Consider the following 27,232-nt stretch of genomic DNA (forward strand, 5'->3'; position numbering starts at 1 on the left):
CCCTGCCTCCATTTCCTCTATCTGTTCTTCCATTCACTTTTGTGACAACACTCTATGCCAGTAAGATGACTGTGAGGGAAGTGTATTTGGCTGTGAAATAAAACCAAACTAACTGGGCTGTATGGGAATGGAAGTTGTAGTCCTGCGTTTCCAGCCTGATGGTTTGAACAAGTAAGTTAACCAGCCATAGACTGGTGGTACATACTTGCTTATTGAATGATTTGAATAATCTCTTTATAATATTTTAGACATGGTAAGTTATGATCATTCTGGGATTGGTAAGTCATCACAAAATAATTCTTTCTTCTCAGGGTCTTACTAAGACCCTTAGGCTCTTCAAACAGGTCTGCTTCTTCCCTTTACCTCCACTTACCACTATCTCCCCTCAAAATATTTGGCTTTTTTGTGGCAGAGTGAAATAGAATGGAGTATTTGAAGATTGGTCTCTTGTGGGAAAAGAGAAGTCCATGGCCATTGTTTCTTTTGTCATGGAAGTGGCAGATGCAGCAGCTAATTATTCCCTAATATCGATTATCTCTTCTCCCATACTACTAGAACCACTGATTTTTAGCTGGGCATATGGTTACATAGACTGTTCAATTTCCCACACTTCCTTACAGCTTCTTGTGGTCATGTGACTACATTTGGAGCCACGGGATGTGGGAGAGAGCGATCCAAGCAGCAGCTAGGTTGAGTCCTTTAAGACAAAAATCTTGTCCTGTCCTTCCTGCTTTGTTCATCCTCCCCGGGGATAGAATGTGACTGATGGTTAGTATCCTGGACTGTGGAGATGACGGCAACACCCTTGACGTAGAAGAGCAATAAGATGGAAGGAGCCTGGTAGTGATTGGAACTACCATGTGAGTCCTAGACTGCTTATCCTAGGAGCTCTTATGTCAAAGAGGAATAAATTGTTCTGTGTAAGCTATGCTTATTTTAGGTCTCTATTTCAGTAGCTAATTCATAAGAGTAGGAATTTAAAAATACTTGTGAGGTTCAGTGTCAACTGAATGATATGAACAAGATGAGAAACACACTTTTAAAGATATTTAATGATGTTTTTCAAATCAGTACAAAAATTTAAATACAAAAATGATTTGCTATTGACAAGTCTCAAATCTGTCATGGAAACTCAAACAGGTTACCAGTCTGTTCACTGTTCATTGTATTCTATAAAATATTTGATAACAGTCACCCACTACAGACATTCTTTTCCCCTGTGGGATGTCATACTGCATTAAAACTCTGTATTTACATAACAATAATATGAGTTTGGTCCATTTCACATGGAAGAATTCTGGTTAATTTTGAACTAAATAGGGATTATAGCACAATCCTTAGACTTTAGACCATGTGGTTGTTTCATCTGCTTTTACACTAATATGTTAACATGTTGTGCAGCACTCAAAAAGGAAATACAGGCACATAGATAATTATTTAAAACTCTTTTTTAAATTAAATGGAGTATCATTTAGATCTGAGATTAGCACCATTGTAGAATGCACAGTATTTGGCATAGATGTTGCTCCTCTTCTATCTAAAAGTTAGAAACCTATGTCTGATAATACACACACACACACACATGCGCACACATACACACACACACACACATGCACATATATATATAGGCAATTGAGTAACAACCAATAAATAAGTTGGAAGATATTTTGAAAAGTGAAATTTGGTTTTAACTAAAAAGATAATTTCCCTCTTTCTTGGTGGGAATTAAAAGCCCATACATGTACAGATAAATACAAATAAAATTTTACAAATCACCTGATCTGACTTGCTTTTAAACCATTTCGGTGTGGCTATTTAGCAGAAGGAGCCCAATGGATCCATGTTGCCCCCATAGTCATCAGCCCAAACCAGTATCCTCAAGAACAACCCAAAGTATATTTGGCCACATAGATGCTGTCTGCTTTGAAAACAAAGGTTGTGGAGGACATCTTTTTGTTGGGAAAAGATTGTTGTATAATAGTAGTGACAAGAACCCCTGTGGTAGTGGACTAATTTCTCTTCTTAAAAATTGAGAAGAAATGGTGCTTGTGTACTATATAGGGAAATGAGATATTGGCCAAGAGGAGAATTTTTGTGATGGTAATAATGATTCAGATTTGACAAAGACACATTTCCATGTGTTTTCATACCGTATTTATTTGTGTATTTTTCCATCTATACCTATCCCCTTAACTCATGGTTTTATTTTTGACGAAAATATACAAGATTCCACCACCATAACCCCACATTATTGCTCCAAGTGACTAATAGAGTCAGCAGCAGGCTAATAGCAGGCTCAAAATGGGTCTTCGGTGTTTGGAGACCAGATTAGAATGCCCAAAGCAGTTAGTATGTGCCCAAGCAAAAACCTGGAAAAATATTTATTTCTCCTTTTCAGACTTGTATTGCCCTTTGATTTGTGCCAAGTATAGGATGACATTAAAAACACAGGCTCTTGTTCCCCTTTGACATTCTACATAGCCCTTCCACAGTCCGCTTCTAAAGAAACAGTTCTTTTCCTATAATTTTACTACCTACACCCAGAAGCAGCACATCCATTTTTAAATTCGAAATTTCAGAATTATTTTTTCAAATATTAATTTTTCTATGTAATTCTGAAACTCCCCCCTCACCAATTATGGCTTGGATTTTGAAAATTGACTTTGGCTGGGCGCGGTGGCTCATGCCTGTAATCCCAGCACTTTGGAAGGCTGAGGCAGGTGCATCACTTGAGGCCAGGAGTTTGAGACCAGCCTGGCCAACATGGCGAAAACCCATCTTTACTAAATATACAGAAATTACCCAGGCAGGGTGGCGCAAGACTGTAGTCCCAGTACTTGGGAGGCTGAGACGGGACAATTGCTTGAACCCAGGAGGTGGAGGTTGCAGTAAGCCAAGATCGTGCTACTGCACTCCAGCCTGGGTGACAGAGTAAGACTCCATCTCAAAAGAAAAAAAAATTGACTTTGTAACCTCAGATTATACATCAGTTTGCATACATGCTAAACAGAGAAATGTCTTCAAAATTCAGTTACTAAAAATTACTGATATCTCCATGATTAGAACCACACTGTGGTTGTGTGTGTAGTCAAAGGAGGAGAATTTTTAACGCTATATAAGCATAACTGATAACTGCTATTAAAAATAAATATTCCACAAATTTGGAAAGTTATTGGAGGAAGAGTTTTTTTTCCTTGTAATTTCCAGGTGTTTATATTAGTTGGGCCATAGTAAAAATTACATTGAGGAAAGAAAATAGGAAAATAAATCACAGAAAAAAAAAAAAAAAAACAAATAGAAACTCTGGGGAACAAGTGAGTTAATTACTGCTCATGTCTCCATCCGGTTCTCTAGCTCCTTGAGGGTTACTGTCTAATGCTCCACAAAAGTGCCTTACCCAGTGCTTGGTACAGAGAAGGCACTGAATAAATTCACAATGGCCGATTGGTTCACCCATTCTTTTAGAGACAACAGACATGCAATTCTGGCGAGGACTCCTGTTACTAAAAGACACAGCCTCTGATATGAGAGAGATATCCCTTTGACTAAAGCATTACCAGGGTCCCCAGGGCCCCCTCCCACTGGGGTGGTAACACTACAGGTCTCCCCACCATACATTCCATGTCAAGGTATCTACACAAATACAGAGGAAATTAAGCAAGTAAATACGGTATGTAATTGTTATCATTTATATTTCTTTAAGGCATATTTATAAATATTTTAAAGTAAACAATATGAGTGAGTGCCTTTCATTAGCTGTGATCTTTCATACTGATATATTTTGACTGATCTGAATAAGCAGATTATTGTGGAAGCATATAACATAAAACAGCTAATATGATTCCAGGGGGTACAACCAAGTGTCAGTACTTGATACATAAATCTATCCCATCATTCGCAATTACAGGCTGCTGTGTGGAGTATTAAACATGCGTCTTAGTTTTTATTTGTACATGATGGTCCAAATTTTCACTTACATATAACTTTCCAACTGTATAAATGTTTTGAAGCAATTATGTTTTTCATTTGGATTTTTCTGGTGTGTCATTTTCTTCTATAAAATCTCTTTCTTTGTTTTTTGTTTTTTGTTTTTACATGGGATACAATAAATATCCTGAAAAGGAGGAGTGGACATACTGCCCGGCATACAGTCCTGCAGCCTGTTCTGAGGGCATCTGGAGGAACACCCGGTCTCCGGGCCTGAGCAGCAGCACCGCACTCCCAGATGCCTGGTCCAGGTAGCCCTTTTTGTACTCGTCGTATGTGTACATCACGGGCTCGTTGTTTTTGAATAGAGCAACCCACACGTTGCCCCCCTTGCAGTGAACGTGGTATGCAAAGTAGTAGACACCAGGGACCTCACAGGTGAAGATGCCCGTCTGCGGGTTGTAGTTCTGTCTGCCGTTATAGAGCAGTTTGTCAAACTTCACTGGGGCCCCCACCGGTGGGAAAGGTGCGGTTAGCTCGGCAGTAAAGGCAGGCATCTCGTAGGCTGGCCCTCCATTCTTGCCTTTCTTAGCCCCGTAGGCATGGGGGGGTTTCACACCATCAATTCCCAGCCCCATATCTGGCAGATACTCTCCCTGGGGTGGTGTTGTAGGGGGCATCACAGCTGGGGGTCCTGGAGGTCCTGGAGGGCCTGGGGGTCCTGGAAGGCCAGGCTGGCCTTGAGGACCAAGGGCACCAGGCTTCCCTGGGGGGCCATGAAGTCCTGCCACTCCGGGTTTCCCTATACCAGGGAACCCAGGGGGCCCTGGGAGGCCCGGCTCCCCTTTGGGGCCTGGAATCCCAGGTGGTCCAATGGGACCGCTAGGGCCCCCAATCCCTGGGATACCTGGGGGGCCCTGTAAACCCTGATCCCCTGGGATTCCTGGCTCTCCCTTAGGTCCGAGAAGCCCTGGAACACCAGGGAGTCCTGGCACACCTTTTTGCCCAGCTTCCCCCTTGGGCCCTATGGGACCTGGCAAACCCCTCATGCCAGGAGGCCCTACTTCACCAAGGAAACCTGGCTTTCCTGGGAAGCCTTGAAGCCCTGGCTCACCCTTGGGACCTGGTGGCCCCTGTGGCCCTACAATCCCACCTTCTCCTTTGGGGCCAGGAAAACCAATAGCACCTGGAGGGCCCATAGGACCTGGGATTCCAGGCAGGCCTGGCTCTCCTGGAGGACCCCCTATTCCTGGGGCACCTATTGGTCCTTTCTCCCCTCTTGGTCCAAGAGCCCCAGGAACACCTCCCATGCCCCGGTCACCTTTGGGTCCTGGGAAGCCTGGTTTCCCAATCCCTGGAAGGCCTGGGGGTCCTGGTAGCCCTGGCAGTCCTTGCTCCCCTTTGCCACCTGGAAATCCTGGCTGGCCTGGGATCCCATCCTGGCCTGGCTTTCCAATTCCCGGTATCCCAGGAGGTCCTTGAACCCCTGGTACCCCAATAGGGCCTTGTGGCCCAGGTTCTCCCGGAGCCCCTGGCTTTCCCAGGGGGCCCTGGGGCCCAGGGAAGCCTGTCACTCCTGGTTTGCCCACTCCTGGCAGTCCAACAGGGCCGGGAGGGCCGTGCATCCCTGGAGGGCCCTTTACACCTGGCGCACCTGGCATCCCGAAGCCCTTGTCTCCTTTAGGACCCCGAAGGCCTTGAGGTCCTGGTAGTCCTTTGGGTCCTCGATCACCCTTTGGTCCTGGTTGCCCTGGTAACCCTGGCCCACCTGGCTTCCCAATGCCAGGAAGTCCATGAGGCCCTGGAGGTCCTTGTGGTCCTGGGATCCCCATAGGCCCGATTTCCCCTTTCTGTCCAATTTCTCCTTTTGCCCCAGGCATGCCCATGGCTCCTGGCTTCCCTGGCATTCCAGGCATACCTGGCTTTCCAACTCCTGGGTATCCCTGTGGCCCTGGTTTTCCTTTAATTCCAGGTATCCCATGACCTGGCAAACCAGGGGGCCCAGGCGGTCCTCTTGGGCCAGGCTCTCCACGGGGACCTTGTTCCCCTCGTAAACTGGCTAATGGTATTTCTACTGGGAAGAGAAGAGAGAGAAGGGGTATGGGGGGAGAGAGAGAGATTGATTAGTAGATTGTCTCTCACATCAACCAAGTACTGACACCCATTATTTAGTTCTGACACATTTGCCTAATACTTATCAAGAGGAAAGACTAGGAATAATATGCTTATCTTCTAGAACTTAAAAATCAGGCCAGGCATGGTGGCTAGTGCCTGTAATCCTACAACTTTGGGACGCCCAGGCAGGTGCATCACCTGAAGTCAGGAGTTCGAGACCAGCTTGGCCAACACAGTGAAACCCCATCTCTACTAAAAATACAAAAATTAGCTGGGTGTGGTGGCACGCGCCTGTAGTCCCAGCTACTTGGGAGGCTGAGGCAAGAGAATCACTTGAACCCGGGAGGCAGAGGTTGCAGTGAGCCGAGATCACACCACTGCACTCCAGCCTGGGTGAAAGAGCGAAACTCTGTCTCCAAAAAGAAAAAAATAAGTAAATAAGAAAAATCAAGCTGACAATTTTTTTTATGTATTTGAGGTATTTTTTGATAACTGATATGTGAAGCTGCTTGTATCAGCATTGGTTAAGTAAAGTAGCTAAAAAGTAATGAAGAAGGCTGGGCGCGGTGGCTCACGCTTGTAATCCCAGCACTTTGGGAGGCCGAGGCGGGCGGATCACAAGGTCAGGAGATCGAGACCACGGTGAAACCCCGTCTCTACTAAAAATACAAAAAAATTAGCCGGGCGTGGTGGCGGGCGCCTGTAGTCCCAGCTACTCGGAGAGGCTGAGGCAGGAGAATGGCGTGAACCCGGGAGGCGGAGCTTGCAGTGAGCCGAGATTGTGCCACTGCACTCCAGCCTGGATGACAGAGCGAGACTCCGTCTCAAAAAAAAAAAAAAGTAATGAAGAAGAAACATTTTTCCAAGTATAAAACTTGGAGATATTATGGTGTGTTTATTATAGTGAATTTGGAAGATTCAAAGATGTATAAAGAAAAATCGCATTTGCCTATAAGCCCACTACTCAGAGATAATCACTTAAAATGGATATATATTTTCATCTCATTTGTTCTGGGTACGTGTGTGTGTGTGTGTGTGTGTGTGTGTGTGTGTGTGTGTATGTATTTTAAACAATATTGGAGTCGTTATCCAAATTATTGTTGTATTTTATTTATGGGGTACAAAGTGATACTATGATTCATGAATACAATGTGGAATAATTAAATCAAGCTAAATATATCTGTCACTTCAAATACTTATTTTTATCTCATGAAAAATTTGAAATTTACTCTTTCAGTGATTTTGAAGTGTGTAATACATAATTATTAACTATACTCGCTATGCTATGCAATAGATATCCAAAAAACAACTTATTTCTGCTGCCTAACTGAGGCTTTAAACCTTTCATCATCATCTCTCCATTCTCTCCCTCCTACCCCACCCCAAGGCCTCTGGTAACCACCATTCTCCTCTGGGTTTCTATGAGTTCGATTATTTTAGATTCCACATTTAAGAGAGAATATGCAGGATTTTTCTTCCTGTGCCTGGCAAAGTTTTTAAATATAATAATTTATGGCCAAGATATTTCCTCTTATGCTTAAATACAGTATGATGTGGAATATAAAAGGAAAGAATAGAGTTATTTTTTGTGTGGTTCAATAACATCTTTCCACATCTCTCCTTTAGAATTAGTAGATTTGCTTAATTTCTTGAATGTGCTGTGGGATTTCCTAAGCATCAAATATTAGTTCATTAATTTAACAAATAATTTCTCATATGCAAATCTGGCTTTTAAGTAGGAGAGATGAATAAGATATTTTAGAATGATAAACAGTATAGATGAAGTTGAGAGCTTGATTTAGGAACAAGAAGCTCTGCTTATCTTTCCGGTCTTGGTGTGAGATTGTGACTGGGTCCCTTAAGCCATCAGCATCTCTGCTTGCCTATCTATACAGCAAGAATAAGAATAATACAGCCACACTACAAGATTAGAGAATAGATGTGAAAGGTGTCACCGTTTCTCAAATTGTTATTGAAATACACAGCACATGCTGTTATAATGAACATGCTGTGCCTTTCAGATAAACATAACTCTGGATCTCCCATGCTGCTCGGACTAATGGATAACATGGAGAAATGAAATGTATGGTCCGAATATCTTCTTGACATAATACTTATGTCACTAGTAGCACCTTAATCCTGACCATTGTACTTTTCACTGAGCTACTGTCAGAGAATAAAATACAAACAGAGAACTCATATTATTTTAAGATATGAGTACCCATCAGAGTAAGTACAAGAAGTGCCAAAGGCCAGGCAAGCCATTCAATAAAGGAAGGAAAAGAAATGTCTGAGATAATCTTCTAAGTATAATAGTAGCTCCTGAAGAGAAGAAAGTCAGGAATACTTTCTTTATATGAATAGATATGATTATAGTACTATTCAGGCATGCTATTTCTAACCAGCAAATTGTGTAGTTACTGTATTGAGTTATTTGGGAAGAGTAGGAGAGATGAATCAGGAATCCCTGGTGTCTAGTACAGTGCCTGGAACACACTCTGTTCTTACTGAGGATTTGTTGAATGAGCAGTTGTAGCAACTCCAATTTCCTATGGTGCTTTAGCATTTACTCAGCACTTTACTTACCATGTATGTCACTGATTCTCTCAACAGTCTTATTTTACAAATGAAGAAAAATAGGCTCAGAAAGGTCAAATGACTAGGTCTCTCTCATTTCTGGCATCCAGGCATCTAGGCCTCTAAGTTCCAAATCCAGTAGTTCTCCAGAGGTGGAGCTTCCAGCCATTGTAGGGACTAGTGGGACTGGCTCCACTTCCTCAAAGGTAATTGCTGCTCTGATGCAGCAAGTGCTAGGTTTCTGAGAACTCCAGACAAACCAAATGAATTTATCGTCAAGTGTCTGTCACACTGAGTGCTAAATAAATATGCCAAGAAAGCAACAGGAGAGATTTTCAGGTGTCATCCCTAGCTGCAGTCTATACTCTTAGTTTCCTTCTGTTGATCTATTGATTAACATATGTAATTACAGTAGTATTAAGAACACTTGCACCTATCTAATACTTAGTTCGCAAAATGCTTTCCTGTGACTTTTCTTTTAACACAGAAGGTCCTTACGACATTATTCTCTTAGTTCAGAAGACTGACTTGTCACCTTTCTTTTTTTCACTGCTTTAGCTCCCAGCATCTGGCCCAGAGCCTGACACAAATGGGTGCTCACTATGGATAGTTGCTGAATGTTTGAATAAATAAACAATAAGGGGATAGACTATTTGTGATTTAATATATTTTATTTCATCTGATTCTAGTTAAAATAATAAAGCAAAACATAAATGATAATCTTATCTGTGTCTTTAAGGCTTGAACTTTTCAAGAATATGGTTAGAACACAGTAGGCATTTTAAAAATGCCAATAACAAATTCTAAAACTAAAGTTTCTAAAATTTATCTTCCCCCTCTGATCCCATAATTTAGAGATTTGGAAAGCCGTTGTTTTATAACAGCCTGGTAGTATGATGTTACCTTTGCCTTTCTTGGGTACTGCTTCCTTGCCCATTCTTGGCGCCGGTTGAATTTCCTTCATATATTGGGGTAGGTGTGGATACTCTTTGCCATACTGCAAGTGGGGCATCTCCTTGCCCATGGCAAGGCCATCTTTGGCCAAAGGCATGTGAGGTACTTGCTGACCCAGGGGCTGGTATTGTGGAATTTGTGGTGGCATCTGAGGAGGAATTTGAGGTGGCAGCGGCTTGATCCCATAGTAGGCACCAGCCTGAATGAGCCTGATGGAACTCAGGGAAATGGTAAGCAGCACTCCTAGCAGCTGCAGAGGGCCAGGCAGCACAGCCATCACCTGTGGAAGGAAACAATGCACCAACCTGGTGAAACTCTGCAAGGCCAAGTGACTTGAGTTTATTTAGAGATAGAATGGGGAAAAAAAAAGAGAAACAGTCTTTAACATCAGAACTTCATGATAGAAGGCAAATGAAAAGGAAAATGCTACCTTTCTATAGAAAACAAACAAACAAAAAATAGAGAAGAGTGGAATCTGTCAAATGAAGGTAATTGGTATGAACATAGACTGTGGGAGAGACTTCTGGTTGTCCCCCATATCGATTCTGCCTTTCTTGCCCTGTTTTCCCGTCTTCACCTGGGAATAGAGCAGCCCAGAATGAAGACATTTCAGCCAGGCAGGGCCATTTCAGCCATTCTGGCCAATTGTGTATAGTTGTCATGGGTGTACCTTCCAGGAAGAATCCTAAAAAGGAATGGATATGTCTTCCCCTTCCTCCTTCCTTCTGGCTGTATTGCTGATATGTTCCTGGAAACAGACCACACATCTTGGACCATGAGGTGAATGCAGTGCACAGAGAATGATAAAACGAGCTAGAATAGACCTCAGTCCTGGTTGAATACAAGATGCCATACCAATCCTTAAATCTGGGCTTTGTTTACCCAAGAGAGAAGTGAAGTTCTCTCTTCTTTAAGCCACTGTTAGTTTGAGCAGTCTACATTTGCATGAAACCTAATCCTAACAGAATACATTCTGATAAAAGGAGGCAAAACTGGTGACGTTAGTCTTTGTTAATAAGTGCCAAAATTGTATTCTAAATGGAAACAGTTAATAATTTATAGGCTTTATGCCACAGTAGAGATTTTTCATCTACCAGATGAAGGGTGCTTTGATGTAGTCACAAATAAATGTAAATGTAAAGAACAAACAGGAACAAAGACTGCAGAAGTCTTCTGAGTTGAAGAGAAAATGCTTCTTCATGTGACAGTATGAAATATTTTAAAAATCACTATCATAATTACGCACCTTTATTTCTTGTATTAAAGTACTATGAATTCATTAGTTTAGAAATTGGTTAATTGGGCCGGGCGCGGTGGCTCACGCCTGTAATCCCAGCACTTTGGGAGGCCGAGGCGGGTGGATCACGAGGTCAGGAGATTGAGACCATCCTGGCTAACACGGTGAAACCCCGTCTCTACTAAAAATACAAAAAAAAAAAATTAGCTGGGCGTGGTGGCGGGCGCCTGTAGTCCCAGCTACTCGGAGAGGCTGAGGCAGGAGAATGGCATGAACCCAGGAGGCGGAGCTAGCAGTGAGCCGAGATCGCGCCACTGCACTCCAGCCTGGGTGACAGAGCGAGACTCCATCTCAAAAAAAAGAAAAACAAAAAATTTACCGGGAGGTGGCGGGCCCGTATCCACTATGGGGTGGGGAAGCAGGAGAACCCCAAAAAAAAAAAAAAAAAAAAAGAAATTGGTTAATTGGACTATTAAAGTCTATCTTTGTCCTTTTCTGAAAGAAAGGAGTTTACGAAGCAAATGAGTTGTATAAATAAGAGGGAGATGTTTAACTATTGATAAGAATACGCTGCTTCTAAGCCCATTAATAGCACTCTTCACAAATTGGCAGTAAACAGAATTAATATAAATGGGGCTTATCTGTTTATAAAAACCAGCTTGAAAAGACCTCTGTTTGGAGACGCCCTAGGCTTAAAACCAGACAGCCCAGAGAAGTGCATTGTTGGCAAATGCACACTAGAGGGCAAGTGTGATACACACTTAGGTCTGTTCAATATTCTGCCTGCTCACCCCCTGCCCTCTGTAGTACTAACGCTGGGCATACACCCACTCCATGCTCACACTTTATTAAGGGACTTAATGAAAATTTGAATCTTAAGGGGCATGTCATCATAGTGCTGGAGAGAGAGAGAGAGAGAAGTGGCAAATTTCTCACAATTTTTAATGTAAGTATCTTCTTGAAAACTTTGAAAAAACTTGTCTATAAATAATTCAATTTCCATTCTCTTGAGAGTTGTTTTCTTTGCTTTTGCCTTACTTAATTCTGGATCATAGTTTTCTACTTCTTAGAAAATGTGCATTGATTTTGTAATATCCTATTCAAGGGTAATGCCAAGAGTGTATACAGGCTACAAAAGGATTGGTTAATAAAAAGCACCTAAGAAAATATTTAAAATGAATCCCTATCACAAAATTCAAGCTTTACAATTTTTCTAAACATACTAACTAATCATTTTTCCCCTGAAAAAATGAGGAAACAGTTGCTAGGCCCATTTTGGGTTACTAAGATGAATATAATAGGGTCGGTGGGCCTTACCGTCAAGGAGTTTGTACTTTTAGTGGGGGTGACAGATGTGTAAACTGTTATTGAGTAGCAAAGGATATCTAGCAAAAAGTAAATTTTCCTCCTACTTCTGTTCTCCAGTATCTAAAATCCCTTATGTTTGAAGCAACAATTTTTCCTCATATTTTTCAGATAGTCTGTGGATATGCACGTATAATATACATCCCTTTCAAACATAAATTGCAGTATACTATATACACTTCTATTTTTTGCTTTTTTCACTGAAAGATCAGTACTTATTTCTTGTCTAGTTATATGTATCTAAACAAATTTCTTTAAGTTCTTCATTTATTAAAATAAGACTTGGATGTTCCCTTAAGTCTTTTCTAGCTCTAACATTCAATGCCTGTAAGACAGTTACTAGAGATCTGAAAGTGTTAATCCATACCAGAAATGTGTGGTAATATCTGGTAATGTATAAGCTGGTACTTAATTCTACTTTTGGGGATGAATGATTTTAATTATTGAACCCCAGACTTGTGGTGAAGTCCTTAATAATAAGCTAGCATGTTTGGCCCTTGAGCCTTCCATCAATTCAGTGGATGTGTAGGATTATACTTCATAATCTTTAAACCAGGACAATCTAATGAAATACTGGAAAACTGGAAGGAGACAAAATGCCTGGAAGAATACCAGTTGAATTATTTCCTCTCATAGCTTGGCCTTTCTGTCCTGTAAACCAGCTCTTTAGGTCTGCCTTCTGCCGTTTTTCTGGCTCTTTATCTAAATAAACTTTGTTCAGTTTTAACTTGAATATTTATGTAAGGGCCCTGGTTAGAATTTACTGCTTTACTTATTCCTACTAATTTTTCTCCTGTCCCTGAGGATATTTTTGGTGGTCAAAGTGGTGTGGTGGTTCTCCCAAATCACTCAAAAGAACATCAAATTTGGGTAACTTTATACAAACACCTGGCGAGAGAGAAGGAGCCTTGGAATTTTTGCTGGGAAGAAATTGTGATAGTGGGTTTTCTTGCCTCTCTTTCTGAGAATGTGGAGCACAATAATATTGTGAGTTCTCCTTGATATTTTCTTTGATTTCTATTTGTTCGACAGCTGGTGTGTGTGTGTGTGTGTGTGTGTGTTTGTGTTCTTGAACATAAGCATATCTAATGTGTGTGAACATTGAATCTTTGCCAGCCAGGCTGGCTTAGTGATGGGTGTCATGTCATATGACAAAAGCACTGTCAAAGAAGTCAAAAGACTTGTATTTAAGTTTTGGCTCTGCCATTCTTCATGCCTATGACCTTGGACAAGTCCTTTATGTTCGCTAAGCCTCATTTTTCTTACCTGTAAAATAGAAATTATAATCTCTGCCTATCCCTCAGAGCTGTTCGGGGTACAAATGATAAAATGAATTCTTCATAAGCCAGAAATGACTATTCAGATTTAAGTTATTATTAATTGAGTGTGACCAGAAAGACAAATCAAAACCAACTAAAATGTCAAAGATTTTCAAAGAAGGATACTAGCAAAGTAAATGTGAGATTAACTGCAATAATGATAACCTAACATGAATAAAACAGTAATGGCCATTAGAATGCACTTGTTAAAAATGATTTAGAAAAAGAACAGCTGAACCAAGGCAGTCATTCATTCATGTGTCAAAAATTACCAATCCTAGATATTCTGAACAGCCCTAAATGGCTTCCTATATTTGGGCAGGGCTGCAGAGAGTTTCAGATTCCTCATATGACCTGTAATGTATATAACAGAATAATGTGATATATTTATTAACAGAACAATGTGATAGATATTTTAAATGCTCGTCAGCATTCTATTTGTACATTTATCCTCATTGGCTTACTATACAGAAGAATGTTTAAATATTTAATCTGTTGGTCCTTGCCTTGAATCCAACTTTCCCTTTCACATAGGCTAACACAGCATGTCTTTGTGTATGTATGTGTGTCTCTGTTGTGTGTGGTGTGTATAAGCCTCTCTAATCAGCTCCTGCGCTGGTCCTCTGTGCCTCCTACTTGTACAAGATTTGTAGTCTCTCAAGAGCCTCAGATTTGCCACCCTAAAGCAAGGGAAAGTCAGGCAGAATCCTCTTCCAGTGTTCACCAGAATTGCCTTCCTGGTTTTTCCATGCCTCTCAAAGAAAATTCTCTCTTGATTGCATTTCTCAGGGCAATTCATTCATTAGATATACCTATTGAACACCTACAAATTATTAGGAAATGTTCTGAGTATTGGAGATACAGTGGTGAATTAGAGAGTGAAGATCTTATCTTATTGAACTCACAGTCTAGTGTGGAGAGACAGGTGATAAACGTTAAAAATAAATTTTATAATTTGAGATTTGAGTGCTGTGAAGAAGCAATGCAGGTGTCTTAGTCATTAGGGCTGCTATAGCAAAAATACTATAGGTTGAGTGGTTTATAAAGAACAGCAATTTCTCAGTGTTCATGAGGCTGGGAAGTTCAAGATCAGGGTGCCAGCAGACTGGGTGTCTAGTGAAGACCCACTTTCTGGTTCATAGATGACACCGTTTTGCTGTATCCTTACATGATAAAAGGGGCAAGGGAGCTCTCTGGAGTCTCTTTTATAAGAGCACTAATTCTATTCATGAGGACTTTGCACTCATGATCTAATCATCTCCCACAGGCCCCACCTCCTAATATCATCACTTTCAGGGGGGGTCATATTTTAACATATGAATTTGGGGACATAAACATTCAGTGTATAGCAGCAGGGTAAAGGGTTCAATAATGACGGAGTGGAAGAGCTCCGATGTTTTGGAAAGAACAGTAGGGAACGACATCTGAGGAAGTAAATTTTGGATAGAGATGTGAAGGTTGAGAGATTTATCTCTCTTAAGACAATGTATGGGGAAAAAAAGGAAAGAGTCCTATGTACTACAATGTTAGTTGAAGGTACCTTTCACTAATATAGACTCATTTCAAAAGTAGGTTCTTCATCCATGCCTGACCTCATTTTTACTTCTTTATTTACGATATTCTTTTTTCCTAGAAGATAATTATTTTCCTTTTATTTCTCTGTAGATTTCAGTCCTACCATATAGTTTTCTCTGGTTGTCATAACAAAGTATCTCAGACTGGGTGGCTCAATAGAAATTAATTTTCTCACAGTTCTAGAGACATTGAAGTTCACGATCAAGATATTGGCAGAGTTGGATTCTGCTGGAGCCTCTCGCCTTGGCTTGTAGATGGCAGTCACCTCGCTGCGTCTTCACACGGTCTTTCCTCCATGTGTCTGTGTCCTAATTGCCTCTTCTTATTTACCAGCCACACTGGTCACCTTAGTGACCTCATTTTAACTTAATTTCCTCTTTAAAGGCCCTATTTTCAAATACGCTTAAATTCTGAGGTACTTGGGGTTCAACATATGCATTCTGGGGGACACAACTCAGCCCATAACACCTTCTTTCCTCCAGACCAACTCTATTCCTGCCTCCTCTGTGAAGCCTTCCCCACCTTCTCCATCATTGTTATTCTCCTAAAGTTTAATACAAAGTCAAATGTAATTGTAACCAAGCTTATGTTTTTTTCCTGTTGTTCTTTGTCCATTAGACTAAACATGATTGTAAGCTTTCTGAGGACAAGAATAATTTGACTTGTCAATATTTACTGATGGATCCTCATAATCAAAAGTCTTAGTGTGTTGATAGGGGCTTTCAAAAATACCTAATTCAGCTTCACTCCCCATTGAAAATTCTACCCACAGAGGTTGTTGATAGAAAGCTCTCATATTTTTGACTTGGATATTAATAATGATGGGAACATTTAAAAGGCAGCTCGTTATTTTGTACAATTTTGTTGCTTTTTTAATTATCTAAGCAACTTTTAGAGAGACTTACCTTTTTTGATTGGATATGGAGGTGCACATGTAGCTTACCATTAGTAGTGGAGGAAGGGAGGGCATGTTGAGAAAATGAATCCCAAAACTTGGTCATAAGATAAAAGATGGGCACATGACCTTTTATTGTTATGCTAAGATAATTTTCAAATAAGCCCACCTTAAGGTCATCTGATCAAGGATATGTACCTTTGTTGCAAAATTGATTAGTATTAGAGATATTAACGACTCTAACTATATTGATCTATGACCCTTAGGTAAGTAACTCAGCATTATCTCAATATTGTTTTTTATTTACTGGAAAAAAGACCCAGGTACTATGTAGTCATGAGGTGCATAATGATGCTTCAGTCAGCAAAGGACCATATTTTTACTGGTGGTCCCATGAGAATATAATGGAGCTGAAAAATTCCTGTCGCCTAGTGAGGTCTTAGCCATCATAATGTCTGTGGTGCAATGCGTTATCTTTTCTATGTTTAGATATATTTAGATACACAAATACTTACCATTGTGTTACAGTTGCCTACAGTATTCAGTACAGTAACATGCTGTATAAGTTTGTGGCCTAGGATTAATAGGCTATGCCACGTAGCCTAGGTGTGTAGCAAGTGGTACCGTCTAGGTTTGTGTAAGTACACTCCATGATGTTTGTACAATGACAAAATCAGTTAATGGTGCATCTCTCAGAACATATTCTCGTTGTTAAATGACACATAACTGTACTTCAAATACATTATATCATTAATCCCATATCCATTTCTTAGGTCTTTTTTGACATTACAGTTTCTAATTGATAATATCCCCATCCTATATTTATATGATTGATTATTTTACTGAAATTCAAGACTGTATACAGTTATTCCTGTTACATTCCTAGTCAAAAATTGAAAACTGTTATTTAATTACGTGTAGGAGCTGCCATCCAATATATTAGCTGACAAAGTTCCAGCTTTGTTTTACAAGGTACAGATCCGTCTAACTGCACAGTCAGTTTTCTCCATCTTGTCTTCCAAATATCAAGGCCCTCTTTTTGCATGAAATAAGGAATTCTTCTGTTACGTAAGACAAGCTCTTAGACAGGCTTTCTTACTCTTTGGTTTTCTGACTAGGAATACAAGCTTAAAGTATTCATTAAGTCACAAAGCCACTGGCAAGGTAAATATGCTGAGATGGAGCCTGATACAGTTTGGCTCTGTGGCCCCACCCAAATCTCATCTCAAATTGTAATCCCCATATGTCAAGGGAGGGACCTAATGGGAGGTGATTGGATCATGGGAGTGGATTACCCTTTGCTATTCTCATGATAGTGAGTTCTCATAAGATCTGATGGTTTAAAAGTGTTTGACAGTTCCCCCGCAACCCCGCACCTTGCGCGGACGTGCTCTCTCCTGCTACCTTGTGAAGAAAGTTCTTGCTTCTCCTTCTCCTTCCATGATGATTATAAGTTTCTTGAGGCCTCCCCAGCCATGTGGAACTGTGAGTCAATTAAACCTCCTTTCTTTGTAAATTACCCAGTCTCAGGTAGTTCTTTATAGCAGTGTGAAAATGGACTAATAGCCCAAATAAATAAGCCTGTCAGATTCTGGTCAATCAATCACATGGAAGCAGTGGGCAAGACCATCCAATAAACATTTACTGGTTTTGGTCAATCTGCTCATTTACATCTACCAGGATGGCTATAAATGTAAAAACAGCCTAAATTATATGCTTCACTAACAAATCCTGAATTCTGTAATTAAGAGCAGGCAATCACCCCCATGTACTAGCTATAGGCAGATAATGACCTCATGGGACCAAGAAAACTTGAGAAGTCAATTAGGTTGTGCCCCCAGCTCTAGAAATGAGCCACACACATAATGCCTCTGAAATGAATGGCCAACCACCACATTCCAAAGGTTCTCCAGAGGCGATTTTACAACATTCCCTAGTAACCAATTGTAGGATTTCACATTAGATTTCTTAATATCTAATCCGAATCTCTTCTGCCGAACTGTAAGCTCATTGCCTTTTTTCCACTCAAAGGAGTTGGGAAACATCTGGAGAATATTTTTCTTAAAATAATAGCTCACATATTTGAAGTTTGCAATTAATTTTTTTTGTTTCTCTAACTGGAATAGTCTCAGCAGCTAAACAGTTTATAAAACACTTGAGAAAACCCCTAAAAAAGAAATTCTAAAGTAGAATATATATTTTTTCTTTCCATAATATGAAAGCATCATTGCTTTCAGAGCAGAAAATACCTAAGTTTTAGTTCGGACCCAAGTAAGTCACCTATCCTGACTGGGCATCAGTTCCCTCATTTGCAGAATGAGAACATTAGCTATATGACTTTGAGGTCCCTTCTACTTCTAAAGTTTTTTTGTAATTGTGAATGTGAAGAACGTATTCACACTTACAAATAAATAATGTCAGGGGCCGGGTGCGGTGGCTCATGCTGGTAATCCTAGCACTTTGGTAGACAGACGCAGGCGGATCACCTGAGGTCAGGTGTTTGAGACCAGCCAGGCCAACATGGCAAAACCCTATCTCTACTAAAAATACAAAAATTAGCCGGGCATGGTGGCACATGCCTGTAATCCTAGCTACTCGGGAGGCTGAGGCAGGAGAATTGCTTTAACCCAGGAGGCGGAGGTTGCAGTGAGCTGAGATGATGCCACTGCACTCCATCCTGGGCGACAGAGCGAGACTCCATCTCAAACATAAATAAATAAATAAATACATAATACTAATTTTAGGAACTTAGGTACTCAAGCCTTTGTATGTCAGAAAGTTAGATCAATCTCATACTTGCAGTTACTTTTCAATATTGCACTCTCCCTTCTTACAGCTGGCGGTGGAATAATGATGGAGAGTTTGTACACCCCCTACCCCCCGTAAATATTCCTCTGGTCAAATAAGCTATACTTGTCCAGAAACCAAAGGAAGAAATAAGAAACGTGATTTAGGGACAATAATAACAATAATACATGGCTTTTTTTTCTTACCACATTCAAAGGTTGAATACAAATGTGAAGCTTACTGAGAAACCTTTAAAAAGTGGCTATAAAAGATAAAAACTTCCTACAATGCGTGTGCTCAAAAATTCCTGCAGTCATTCAGCAAATATTAATTAGGCTTCCAGTCATAAGAATGACAAGTACAAAGTATGCACATTGGAAAGGGGAAATGGGTAGTTAATGAGTGTGACATAGTCATGTTTTAGGAGCAACAACAATTTTGTAAGAAAAATGGAAGATCTAAAATCCAGAGGCAGCTCTACAGTAAAGTAGGGCATTGGGAGGGCTCTGTAAGAATAAGGTCCTTGCCATTCCATGGACCTGGCGATACACAGCAAGGTGAGTTCCTTCTTGGTATGACTCTAGAAGGACTGCAGAACACTGTTACTTACATGAACAGCTTTCTGCTTTCTCGGCACTAGTAGTTTGTGTAACCAACGCAATGTAGAATAAGTGTTTTAAGGCCTTTTGCAAGGGAGAGATGTGTGGGGAAATTTCATCTAATGTAATCCATTAAAGTGGACATCGTAAAAATATTTATTTAGAGCAAACAACTATAATGTGTTATGTAAAATATAAATTTTATAGCATGTTTCTTGGGGGTCCAATTGTTGAAGTTTTGTTTAGCTAAGGTTATTTTGAATCATATAACCCTGAATGACTTGATATTAAAAGTTAAGCCAAAGTTAAGTTTCTGTCTTACATGGGGAGAATATTAAATCATATCAATACACTTGGAAAATAAAAATAATTAATCAATGTTTTCTAAAATTGGTTCCTCCTACCCCCTTACCCACCACCACACACAAAGGCACCATTCAGTCAGAATGGCAATCCTACTAAAGTTGCAATATTTAGTCCTGACAATTTCTGAATTATGAAAGAACTAAAACATCTTGACAATTTCTTGGTCAGTGAAAATGTGGATTTGTTCTTTCCTTGGTGCATGGTTCAGGAGTAGCAGAAATCATTCCACAGGACTGTTCCCAACAATAAATTTAAATTGAAAAACATTTAGTTCTAAACCTGGGGCTAAGCCTAAAATACTCAATTGTGATAAATCATCAGCCACAGAGAGGGCAGTCTCTAAAATCCACCACTTTTCAACCACAGCCCCATCTAGATAATTAGCCTGTGTGGTAACATCCTGCTCTTTGAACAACAGCAAAGCTCGGAGAGCAACCAAACCACAGCTATCTTGGTATTGGAAGTTCCGTTTATTTAAGGGGTGGAATTTATTTTGAGGGATAGAGAGATAGATGTGGTGTCTGGAAGGAAAAATCATAAGGTTTTCACAGTTAATCCACTGAACATTTTTCAAAGAAAAATGGAAGTGGAGAAAGGAAAGGGCAGAGTATTATGTAACAGATGCCAGGTCTTCAGGATATATCAGTTAAGGAGGCTGAGAGTGTAAAGGACTTTTCTTTTTATGAGCAAAACTCATTACAAGGCACCAGAACTTACAAGAACATATGGAATTTCGTTGATAAACATGGATCAAAAATGTTATTTCTTAGGACTTAGAGTGTGAGTAGGGCACTGAGCTGGAGATGGGAGACTCGGAGTCTTCTCTGTAAACTTCTCTATCGTGATATCCTTGTAAACCTTTCAGGGCTTCCTTTACTAAACTGTAAAATGAAGGGAGTGAATTAGATGGGGGATTGGGGGTTGTAGAAGCCCAGTGCCTACAGGAAGTAGTGAGGGGCATGAATGAGTCCAGCTGGCTGACTAGAGTTTGTGATGAAGTTAGCAAGAGCAGGAAGTATGAGCTAAACTGCCTGAATTAAATCCTGATTCCATCACTTATTAGCTGTGTAATCTTAAGCAAGCTACTTAACCTGTCTGTGCCTTGGTTTCTTTTTGATAAATTGCTGCTGATGATAACGTTACCTGTCTTATGAGGTTGTTGAGAAGATTAAGGGAATCAATACAAGTAAAGTGCTTACAACAGTGTCTAATATGGTAAGCACTTTATAAGTGTTAGCTATTATTTAAATTAAAAAAAAGAAAACAGCGGTGGTGGTGGAGGAGGAGCAGTGGTAATAATAGATGGGAACTTGAGCACACGTTCCATGACACTTTGCTTCACTGCAGTCTCATCTTGAAGAATTTGTAAGGTAATGGTTTTGTTTTTACACTGCGCCAGAACTGTTTCGAAAACTAGGCTTACCAATTGTCCCCTGGCTCAATGTTCTTGAGATCGATGATAACTTTTACTCATTTTCAGGATGCTTATAAGATTCTATTTATATCTATGTTAAAGGTCTTAGGCTTAGCTCGAGCTGAATGACAGGATCATGGAGGCATTTTTCTAAATCCCCAGTCTGAGTATGCAATTTAAGACTTCTCATTGCAAGGAAAAATCTCTGAAGTTCTCTTTGTCTGAAGAAAGGCAAGGTAAAGACAGTTTCTAATAAGTGAGTAACAAATATTATGTCTGCTTGCCCACTTCAGTGCAGCACGTCTCCTACCTGTTAGCTACATGGAAACACGAGTTCAAAGGCTGGATCTCATCCTGCTCCCTTTCCCCCAGAAAACTGGCCACTCTGGGGAGCCTTCTTTGTATTGACTGCAAAGGGCTTTGGCTTTGAAATTCAGAGAACTGAAGACATTTCTGCCAGGTGATAGCAGCAGGTTGCCCTTGTGGGAGTGACTATAGAATTTAGGCTATCTTTTACTGCTGAAGGAAGTAAAATCCACAAGTAATACATATATAAACCTTTAGGTCAGCAAAATCATCAGCTTACAATCACTTTTTAAGCTTTATCTTTTCATGCTGTTTTGGGGGACTTGAATAATAATATTGCTACAACAAACATTTATTTATTGTTTACCATATTTAAAGAGTTATGTCTAAAAGATTCATTCCTTACCCATAGACCTCTACATAATTTTGTGTATGAAGAAAACACAGGATTTGTGTATGAAAAAACACAGACTTAATTCAGTATATACTTCTTTTTATACATAGTGAAAAGTAGTATCCTCACATCTAAAATGCCAAATAGATCTCAAACAATATTTAGCCATAGGTATTTGCTGAAATACAAAAGGTTAATTTCCCCGCAAGTGAAGTAAATCTGTAATGCATTTTATTTTGAAAAACTAATTCTTGGTGATAAATTCTAGAAGCTGGTTTGGGGAGGGACATGCCATGTAACAGCTCACTCAAGTGTCTGGGGGAATAGAATCAAACCTTTATCTTTGGGAATTCTCTTTGCACTTAGTTCGTAACTGTGCAGAAAGTAGTCTTGACAAATGCTTGTCAAATGGCACCATTTTCATCCTGCCTACCCCTTTTCTAAATGTTGAAGTACCATCTTGGTAGTGTGATGGCTGAGAGAGCACCCGAACACTGGATCGATGTTACTCTTCCCCATGCCTACTGTTTCCATTCTTACTCTCCTGATTTTGTGTCCTGAGGTCTCCTGCCAGCTTACAAGAATAGAAAATCCTATATAATAGCCATTCTTTCTTAGAAATTAATAAAGAGTGCTATTTTTTTATTTTAAAAGCCCTGTAAAGAATGATGAAGGGTTGACCGATGGTAAAATATTCTTGAGATCAGTGATAACTTTTACTCATTTTCAGGATGCTTGTAAGATTCTCTTTATACCTATGATAAATGTCTCAGACTTAGCTTGAGCTGAATGACAAGATCATAGAGGCATTTTTCTAAATCTCGTCTGAATATGCAATTTAAGACTTCTCATTGCAAGGAAAAATCTCTGAAGTTCTCTCTCTCTATCTACAAAAGTAACCTCTAAGACCCATTTCCTTGTTTGTAAAATCCAGATTGTTGGACTAAGTGACCCCAATGTTACTTTTAGGCCTAAAAACTCACTGTCGTTGGCCCTACCCATCTTAGTTATTTCTGTTGTTGTTGTTGTCTTTAATCGTGCCAGGGACTGGACTGAGTCAGGCAGTAGATTATTGGAGTCGAGTATTAACATGAAATGGGATGGGTGTTGAGAAAAAGGAGGAGAGATGAGCATTTTATTATTTCATATTCATGTGAACTCTTCAATAGCACTTTGCAAAGTTCCATAATTCTTTTCTCTGTGATGGTCTGTTTTGTGGGCCACGTCCTTGCCATGAATTTCTGTCTCCTTGCTGTGGAAACCAGCCAAGGATACATTATTGACCACCTGCTCACTTTCTTACACAAGATGTCTCCCCAGACTTATTTTCTTTGCTTTCCTCTCCTGCTGGTTTATAGCTTTCCCTTATGTAGCAATAAAACTCTTTGAAAGTTCTCTTAAGGATGAATTAATGCCACTTAAGTATATTTCCGTTAGCTGCCCTTTGATGGTTCTCTTTAAAAATAAAGGGAGAATTGGGGCAGCTTGGTTCTTATTGAAATTTTCCTTCCTTTTGCTTTAAAGTTACCACTCCTCAAAAACAGTTATACTCCAAGAGAGCTTTGTTAACACTAGAAAAACGTCTGGGAAATATTGTCAGAAGACAAACTTACCATCTTTCAGTAATTTTTTTTCCCATTGGAAAGATATTTACACTATAAAGAGACCCAGCTCAGTCTGTGTGAGCTTTCCTTGTATTCCTTTAAATACCAGAAAGTGTGTCTGAATTCCAGAGGAGCAGAATGCAATCTTGTTCTCCACCCTAATAGCAAACAGATTAAGGATTGGTTGTCATGATTCCAGTTCAACTTTGTGCAGTCTGAAATTTATTTTACTTTCCCCATCTTTTATATTTTATTCGTCCATCTGAATCTCACAGTTCTAACTCTGAGAGTTGGGAAATGTGGTGTCTGTCCTGAGCTCGCCACCAGCCTCTGTGACTCAGCTTCTGTAGGTTTCTGGCTTCTCTGCTGTAAAACAGTAATAGAATCTGGGTATTGAGGAAAAGATTCCCCTAAGACAGGCACTACTCTCTAGTGGAGTATTTTTCTCAAAGGTGTTCAAACCAGAGCAACTCCATCTTGAATAGGGGCTGGGTGAAATAAGGCTGAGACTTACTGGGCTGCATTCCCAGGAGGTTAAGGCATTCTTAGTCACAGGATGAGATAGGAGGCTGGCACAAGATACAGGTCACAAAGACCTTGCTGATAAAACAGGTTGTGGTGAAGAAGCTGGCCAAAATCCACCAAAACCAAGATGGTGATGAAAGTGCCCTCTGGCCCTCCTCTCTGCTCGTTATATGCTAGTTATAATGCATTAGCATGATAAAGGACACTTCCACGAGCACCATGAGTTTACAAATGCCATGGCAATTTCAGAAAGTTACACTATATGGTCTAAAAGGGGGAGGAACCCTCAGTTCTGGGAATTGCCTACCCCTTTCCCAGAAAACTCATGAATCCACCCCCTTGTTTAGCATATAATCAAGAAACAATTATAAGTATTCTTAGCTAAGCAGCCCAAGCTGCTGCGCTGCCTATGGAGTAGCCATTCTTTTATTCCTTTACTTTCTTAATAAACTTGCTTTTACTTTATGAGTTTTCCTCAAATTCTTTCTTGTGTGAGATCCAAGAAACCTCTCTTGGGATCTGGATTGGGACCCCTTTCCGGTAACATTTTCATTTATTCCTTATTTTTTTTGCTTACAAAGTGAAACTAACCAGGGGACATTCAGTGAAGTTTGGGGCAGTGTTGATGACCCATTCCCCTGAGCTCATGACCACACACCACTTTAGATTTCTTGTTTATCCCATTCAACAAACATTTTTGAACTACCATGCTAGGAGCTGTAGAGGATTCAGGCACAACTTAAAGGTCACTTCTGCCTCAATGTCAATCCAAGGCAAAGACAGAAATAAAAAAAAAAACAAAGAAACCAGTCCTGCTTCCTTTCCTTATCAGACTTTCTGTTTTTTCCCCTTTTCTCTTTTACCTGTGGTTTCCCTGATTCTTTGCCCTTTCCCAGGTTTCTGAGTCCCATCCGGTGCTTACAATCTCATCAGATCACTTTGAACTTGAAACACAGTAAAGACTAATGTCCTTCACAGGCTACAGTGGAACACTGAATCAAAATCATCTTCTTCCTCACTGGTTCAGGGGCCAGCTTCTTGTAAGCAAGAAGGAAATGCCAATGTGATATAAGTAGGGTGGCATTAAAACTCAAAATACCTCCTCCATAGGTCTGCCGTGTGCCTGAAATTTCTATTAAAGTTCCAGAATTGTAAGCAAACAAAATAAGGAATAAATGAAAATAGTCCACTAGATGGTAGTGCCTCTTTTGGAGGGATCTTTTCCTCAATACCCAGATTTTATGACTATCTTGCAGCAGAAAAGCCAAAAGCCTACAGAAGCTAAGTGACTTACCCACAGTCCAAAGATTTGTATGACAGATGATTGATCTATAATGGAGAACAGGGCCCAAGGAACTGGGACCCAGGAAATTTAGGAGTATTGGGCCTGGGACAGTCTGGGAGGTATAGGTGGATTGCCCTGGCTGGGAATAGGTAGAGAGTAACATGGAGGCACAAGGTAACAGGAACCCTAGAGAAGCCGAGCCTCATCATAAGCCTCTCTCACAGTTTCTGGGAAGAGAGGCTGGCCATCATGGCACAATTAATTTGTGTCTATCACATCACCACTTAGAGACAAGAGTTAATGTATTCAAGAGGAAACTCCTGCAGCCTGGCCTCGCAGGAAAGGAATTGACCTCCACCAAAGCTCCATGGAAACTGGTTACAGTTTACGCATGAGACGAACAATCCTGATCATTGGCAAGGCTTGGACCCCAGCCCTCTTTTCCTACATCATGCCAAAGAAGGGTATGGTGCATCCCACACATGCACATGGATGGGGCAAATCCTGCCACTAGCCCACCATGTTAAATAGCTAGAGTTATAAAACTTGAATCTCATATGCCAGATGGGAGAGCACCAGACAGCCTGGTGCTTTCTTTAGCCATGATTGATGAGTGGCAAGGAGAGACTGGAGCCCAGGTTCTGCTGTGTCTTATTGGTATTTTATCCCTGATCACATCAGGGGAAGGGCTGATGCTTCTCTAATCGTGTAGTTTAAATGCTTTATAATGCAAGGGGCAGGAGACCTCTTGTAGCATCTGACTTTCAGGCCTGCTGGATCGTTGTGTATGACCCTAGCCAGGAATGTGCCAACATAACAAGGGATCCTCACACCCACTACTGTTTCTTCCTCTATACATTTTCCCTAATAAACATTGCTTGGCCATTTACTTTGGTTTGCTCAACAATCTCCAGATCCATTCTAGTGCTCAACTTGAAGATTGGAGGTCTAAGACTAGAGGAATGCAGAGAAATGCCTTCACCTATTAGTTAATTCATTGATCAACTTTTTCAGTACTTAGCAAGTGCTGAGACACAACAAGTGCTGGAGACTCACTCATGAGTGGAGAATGAGGCTCCTGTCCTGGAATGACTCACAGTCTAGAGGGGTTGCCTAGCTGAGGAGTTCACTCCTCAGACGCCTTCCCTGTGTCAGTTTCAATCCCTGTGAAATGAGTAACAGGGAATCATTAAACTCTTGTTCACGTGTGTTGGGCTGGATATGAGCAGCCCAAAACACGTGTTGGGCTTGGGTAATAGTTGCCAACATTTTTACAATCTCATGCTGGCTTCTGTCCATCTCCCAGCATGTGATTAGGCTTCTTCTGCTCTCCAATCCTTGATGTGTATCCATAAAAAACAAACTTATTTTAATATCAGTCTGAACAAGACTTGCAAAGAATGCAAATGGAAGACATTGCATAGCAAACATAAATAGCTTTTGAATGGTCTCTGTGAGGACCTGGCCTTATACAGGTGCACACTGAAAAAAATGATGAGTTATTCATAAGAACTCTGAGGCAGGCTAAGAATTACTAAATATACATATTTTTTGGCATATAATGATATTCTGGATTTTTTTTAGAGGAACCATACTAGATTCTTACTGCTGGATTCTACTTGTTCTGGCTTCTAACACAATCAAATAGCACCATAACTTGTGAAGAAAATTCTTTTTTAAAAAATGTATGTCTATCGGGTTGGGTGTGGTGGCTCATGCCTGTAATCCCAGCACTTTGGGAGGCCAAGGCAGGTGGATTGCCTGAGGTCGGGAGTTCAAGACCAGCCTGGCCAACATGGCAAACCCCCATCTCTACTAAAAATACAAAAATTAGCTGGGCGTGATGGTGGGCGCCTGTAATCCCAGCTACTCAGGAGGCTGAGGCAGGAGAATCACTTGAACTCGGTAGGTGGAGGTTGCAGTGGGCCAAGATTGCATCACTATATTCCAGCCTGGGTGACAGAGTGAAACTCTGTCTCAAAAAAAAA

General features: G+C 40.5%; 1 protein-coding gene across 1 annotated transcript in view; it reads right to left on the bottom strand.

Annotated features, from left to right (window-relative positions):
• Window positions 1–1,035: 1,035 nt before the first annotated feature.
• COL8A1 (collagen type VIII alpha 1 chain) overlaps window positions 1,036–27,232 on the bottom strand; it is a 155,584-nt gene continuing 129,387 nt past the window's right edge. The window contains exons 3-4 of the mRNA XM_032150323.1: window positions 9,523–9,853; window positions 1,036–5,998 (exon numbers count right to left, since the gene is read on the bottom strand). Coding sequence (XP_032006214.1) covers window positions 4,092–5,998; window positions 9,523–9,850 — 2,235 coding nt within the window. The 5' untranslated portion in view covers window positions 9,851–9,853 and the 3' untranslated portion in view covers window positions 1,036–4,091. The remainder of the gene's footprint in view (window positions 5,999–9,522; window positions 9,854–27,232) is intronic.

Source organism: Hylobates moloch, unplaced genomic scaffold (assembly GCF_009828535.3).
Source record: "Hylobates moloch isolate HMO894 unplaced genomic scaffold, HMol_V3 SCAFFOLD_4, whole genome shotgun sequence".
Classification (NCBI taxonomy): domain Eukaryota; kingdom Metazoa; phylum Chordata; class Mammalia; order Primates; family Hylobatidae; genus Hylobates; species Hylobates moloch.